The sequence below is a fragment of the Aptenodytes patagonicus genome, chromosome 7, assembly GCF_965638725.1.
Source record: "Aptenodytes patagonicus chromosome 7, bAptPat1.pri.cur, whole genome shotgun sequence".
Lineage (NCBI taxonomy): Eukaryota > Metazoa > Chordata > Aves > Sphenisciformes > Spheniscidae > Aptenodytes > Aptenodytes patagonicus.
This window is the reverse complement of record NC_134955.1, coordinates 53,880,354-53,886,353: the sequence shown is the minus strand read 5'-3', so window position 1 is coordinate 53,886,353 and position 6,000 is coordinate 53,880,354. Positions and strand designations below refer to the sequence as shown.

At 37.4% G+C, this 6,000-nt stretch overlaps 1 protein-coding gene across 1 annotated transcript in view; it reads right to left on the bottom strand.

Annotated features, from left to right (window-relative positions):
• Positions 1-369: 369 nt before the first annotated feature.
• The window catches only part of TDP1 (tyrosyl-DNA phosphodiesterase 1), a 52,310-nt gene continuing 46,679 nt past the window's right edge, over positions 370-6,000 (bottom strand). Inside the window, exon 16 of the mRNA XM_076345262.1 lies at positions 370-863. Within this exon, the coding sequence (XP_076201377.1) occupies positions 790-863 (74 nt within the window). The 3' untranslated portion in view covers positions 370-789. The remainder of the gene's footprint in view (positions 864-6,000) is intronic.

Sequence of the window (6,000 nt, the reverse complement as noted above, 5' to 3'; positions counted from 1 at the left end):
ACGAGGTAGCACTGGAACAGCTACCCAGTCAGATTATTTGGGATCCAGGGGGAATTCTGAATGAAGTACCACACTATACTACAAGATTTGCAGGCTGCAGGACCAGTTGTTCATACATCCCACGGCACTATTTAAGACTACTCTTCAGCACCCAAGCCCATCCACTTCTGTTTAGTGTTTTGGACTGTACTTGGGTGCTTGCAAGGGGGCAAAAAACCAAGAGGATTAGGAAACAACTGACAAGAAGCCAAATACTGCAAGAAGCCAAACCACCAAATATTAGAGCTTGCATTAGAAGTGATAATTGCAAAGCAAAGTTTCAATCCAATTTGAAATGTACATGCTTAGAAGAAGATGGAACAAAGTCTATATAAACAAGATTGACTTTATTTTTATTTAAATGTTACATACAATAACTTTTATTCCAGCTACTGGGGCCAACTGACAGTCTTGCAGAACAGTAAATTTTAAATTCATTACAGCTAAAAACGCAGAGAGAATCTCTGAGAAAAGTCTACACTTGTTTTAATCTCGAAAAGCATATTAGGAACCACAGTAAGGAAAAAACATATAAAAAGGTATTTAAAAATGCAGGTTCATTTATAGTAATATGGCTATAGATTCTCCAAGAATCTCCCCATCATCAACATTTTAATGTTTCTTTCAACTACAAATTAGCCATTATCGCAGACATTATAGCTTAAAAAACAGAAATAAGCAGTCTTGCAAGCAGCGTGGCGGGCTCAGTGTCAGTAAGTGAAACGTCACAGAATACTGGAAACACACAGTTCACGATGGAACCCACATATTCCCATGTGTATCAGGGGCGTTTGTGTAAGGAATATTCCAAATCCATGGTTGATCTGTAAACCAAAACAAAAACATGCTCATGACAAATTCGGTTATTAAATGTAAAATTTTGATCCTCTTCCTCCCCTCCCTTTGGAGGAAGAGGAAGGTCAAAATTCCCACTGATTTTCGCGTAACCCCATGTGCAATTTCAGTTTACTGGAAATTTTTATTCAGCTATTTTTTAAAACGGTAAGGTTTAGAGTTTTCAAAAGGCTTTGCTTTCCCCAAATATTATTTTAAATATAATTATCATAACCCAACATACTCCACACCAGCTGTAAGAGAATTGTATTTCAGACAGTATACAAGAACAGTAACGCAGCCAAATTTGGTTTGGCCCATAGGCAGCAAGTTTTGTGCTGCGTATCTCTTAACCCAATGGAATTATAAGTAAGTGCTGTAACGTATTAGTATTTTTCATGTGGACAGTAAGAACTCAGTATCTAAGAATGACACTGCCTGAACTCTGAAATGTTCAAGTTCACACCACACTTCTTCAAACATTACATCTTTAGATGGAGCAACAGGTTTGCAGCAGACAGTTCCCTCCCTCCGCTTCTCAGAATACAGAAGCTATTCCCACTCTTGGGAAGGAGAAAAGGCAACGCAGCAGGAGCCAACTGCTAGCTCTGCAGCCTGCCCCAGGCTCTTCCTCCTACCACATACATGTTGCAGAAAAGCAGCCGGTCTATGAAGCCAAGCTATTATTCTACTTCTCTCCAGCTACTCCTACTGAAATACAGATAAAACTCCTTCAATCCTTTCAGTGATTTTTCTCAAATAAGTTTATATAAATCTAGCCTGCTTCTTTTCTCCATCTACAAAATGAGCCCTGAAGGAAGACAGTGACATTAATCTGTACAATGCATAGATTAAACTGAATTGTATGGAGGATGACGGAGGTAGTTCATTTATCAAAAACAAGCTACTCATCTACATGATACACTATGTATACTTGCTAAAGAAGATTTGCTACATGCTTGTCAATTGAAATTTTAGATAAGCTATTGATTATGATTACTGTTGTCCAATTTTAAGTTTGCAGGATCCAATGCCAGCTGTCACAATATATGAAGTGAGAATTACTGCAGCAAGAAGAGGAGAGTAAGGAAGTGACAGAAGCAGTAATGAAGGGATGTGTAAATTACACAACCAGCACACCGTGACAAGTACCACACCAGTTAAACATGGGGCAGGGAGAGCATTCCTACCAAGTACTCATTATTACTTGCTACTAGAGTGCATTTAATTTTAGTACTGTAGCTCCATATGTCGCAGTGAAACATATCCCAGCTATGCAAATGTTTTACAAAAGTGCTTGTTTACAGTAGTAAGAGGGTAATAGGAAAATGCTTTAAATTACAACAAAATTCAATCTGCTTGACTTGAAATAAGACTTTACATTTAGAGTTTATGAAGACTGATAGGGATGTTACAAGTCACAGGAATGTGATCACCAGAGAAAGAACAGCCTGTGCAACAAATGCCATCTTTCACATAATGTTATTATAAGAGGACAATAAAAGCAAACATCGATGTCTTCCCCTGATTTAAAATCATGATATAGCTTCTAGGTGGAAGAAGCAGTTGGCTAGCTTTTCGTTACAGTGCATAGGTGATTTCCAAGCACAAAAAAATAAAAGGCATCAGAAACCGGAAGAAACTATAGCACTTAACTCACAGTGCACTGCCAAAAAACATCTCTAGGTTTCTGGGTCAACTGCAGGATATCTAGATTTTGAGTGATCTCTTAAAAAAAGAAAAAAAAAATAGCACCATTATTTTCCTAAGCTTCTTTTATCAGTCTCCTGCTTGAGAGCCACGTGTACCTTTTGTATTTTAGGTGAATACCTTGCCACATAGTAAACATTAATAGTCGTAAGAATGGGTACAGAATAAAGCAAATGTTGGAAAAGGCATTAAGGATTTCAAGCATACATTCAGATTTGATCATTGACCTCTATCTATGACATCAGAATAAATCCAGTCCCACTCAAGCACTGGAATCTGTCACTTGGAGTACATAATGCAGCTTGGACCTATCCATCTTCACTACCATCTGCAGTTACTCTGTTTAATTCAGCAAAACATACAGGCAGAGGAAGACTTAGATGTACAGAAATAACTTCAGTCACCCCTTAAAGCACTCTGAGAGGCTTCAATACCTAATTCAGTTCTCTTTTATTGTGGCTATCTTAATAAAATTTTCTTAAGGTAGCTATTAATGTACTTGGAACTTTGTTCTATTAATGGGATGCTGTTGGTTTTATAAAACACCTGATACTATTTTAATAAGCCATGTGTAAAACTATGGCTGAAACCAATTATAATTCAGTTACTTTTAAAATGTCAGAACCAATTTAAAGTTATTTATCACTTTTAATAGGAGCTATAGCAGCAGGAGAAAGACAATGACTGTATACAAATACTGTATGACCGTAGCTGCTTACTGTTGCACACTAAAATGATTGCCAAACTTTTGAAAGTTAAATCCTTTGATCTTCTGGGGAAAAAAAAGGCTAACCGTTCCCTATTTATAGCCCCCATATTTTTCAAATGCACTCAATGTACCTACCTTCCACACCTTTCAAGTTCAGTTCTTCATTTCCGATACCCTAATTTTGTCTCAACTGCACCTTATTGGAACTAGTGTTATCTAGTGACCCGGTACCACTGCTTCCTTCTTGCCTCACTTCTAAGCAGCAGAACTCTAGCACTAGAGTTAGCACACAGTAAAATGAACGGGGCCATTCTGCTCCCCCCCGCTACTTTAAGATTATCTGAAATCTCAGACAAAGCGCTATTTCAGTTATACTCAGGCAGACTTTTGAAGATTCTCTCACAACTGCATAGACTATCACATTTCATTTAAAGATAGAGGCGCCCTGGAGAACAAGACAACTTTTTTTCAAGTGCACCTGATTAATCGCTCAAAGAATCCCCCACATTTTGAGATCATGTTATAGAATATGAAATCATGAGCTGACAATGGTACAAGAAGGTTGTTTTGCAAATTTTAACAATAGTATTTTACAAATGCAGTATATTGTGTAGGTCAAAAACACGCCGGCAAGCCATCTCAAAACTTCATGTTCTCATCAGTATGACAGATGGCAGTACGGTATGTACAGCCAAAACCAGGAAAGTCTGTGAATTACAGGAACATGCAATTGAATAGTAAAGTATAAAATACAATTAAAGCATCTTTGTGATCCTCTTCCTACAGTTTAAAATACAAGTGTCTCTTGCACTGTGAGTGGAGATGTGGACAAGAGCTATTCCTGGTTGATTTCTAAATGTAGAGACTGGATTCTTACATCATCTTTCACAGTATTTCGTGAGTCTTCCAACTGAAAAATGTAGCTTTGAAGTAGTAAGCGTTCACATATATAGAAAGGTTACTCACAAATGCCTGGAGTTCTACAAGTCATTCTACATACACATTCTAACGTGGCAAACTTGCTCCCTGCTGCGTGAGGCTGGAAAATTCTCCCTCTCAGCATTTGCAGAAGGTGCACACTATACTTCAGCCTCTTTTCTCCCTTCCTTTTGGATGAGCATGGCATTTAAAAAGGAACTCATCTTGTTCCTCTCAATGCAAAAATCATATCTGAAAGATCTCAAGAAGGGGGAAAGGCAGATGGGGTATAGATATGGGATCTATAATAATATTCACAAACAAGGTAATAATTCCTGAAGGCCAGGACAATGACCACTCATTGGGGAAAAAAAGAAGAAAACAAAACCCAGTACTGCAGTTTAAAAGCAGGATTTGCTTTGTTTCTCAAAGTGTTGATGCGATGAGAAAAAAAAAAGTCCTTTGCATTTTTCTGAGGCCTTTCCCAAGTTGTTCTAAAAAACCCCCTTGATGTACTTATGTATTAAAGTTTCAAGTTCCTCCCATACAGCAGATGATTTCCTCAGTCAGTAAACTGTGTAATATCTAAATCACAAATTAAGTGATATTCCTCGACTACAGCAAGCAGCTTGTACCTTTTCCCATGCAAAGGTACAAAAAACCCCTGGGGCTGTATCCCTTTGTGTAATGCAAGTCTATTGTAAGAAACTTCTCAACAGGGTGAAACAAAAGTGGTAGGGGAATCAGTCCTCAAGCACTCTAAGTGAAATGCTGTGCTTTCATGAGAGGATGAAAGCTTGTATTGGTAAGGGAGATAATAGCAATATTGCAACTGAGATGTGACAAGGGAGCTCAATGAGAAGATAATTTTATACAACAGAATAGCAGTACTCATCTGAAAGATTCTAGAGGGAAATAAAAATCTGAATATTATCAAAGGCACAAAGAAATTTTATTTATAAAGATATCTTGCTAAGTAAGATTGGCTGTTGTGTGTAAGTTTCCCAAACACCAGACTGGATCATTTTCTGTTTTCCTTCCAAGGAACTCTCTAATTATATTGCTGGTCTATAGGTTTCTTTTATCTTAGTATCATCAATACATTCAGCTTTGTCATAGTCTTTTTTGTTATGACAGCCTGAATCTGTTGGTTAACAACAGAGGAGTTCAGGAGACTGTTGTATCTATATAGTTTATCTGTCAAGATATTAAGTAGTACTATCAGCTACCAGATAAGTTTATTTTTTGAAGTTCTTTAAATGTTTTGCCCTGAAGACACATCTGCTGCCCACAAATGGCCTTCTGCTGTTCAGCTTACTATTGGAGGTAAACAACTGCAATTACTCAAAACAGCAATTTGCAAAGAGTTAATAATGTACACGTTGCACACAACAAACGTTATCTGCTAAAAATTAATGAGGTCCTTTGTCACTTTGGAGTAGGAATGATCTTAATCTTTATTTTAAAACTGCCAGATGTAAAACGTGCATGTTATTCCCTGCAGCAAGAGAAAGATGCAAGCTATGTATATCATGCATAATAAAATTGCTTTGTGCTGGTAATTTAAAGCAGCTGGGAAGAAATGCCCAAGTAAGAGTTCTCTGCAACCTTAACTCTGATCTGTTAGGATGAAATATTGTTACATTTCCTCAGACTTCAATTACAAATCTTGCACTCTGCACAAGATGGGTCAAATCACATGTAAGTTCAACAACTAGACTGGGCATCATACACCTATCCTAAAAAAGAATAACCAAAATAAAGTGCTTTTTTAAATTCTTGGGTCGACC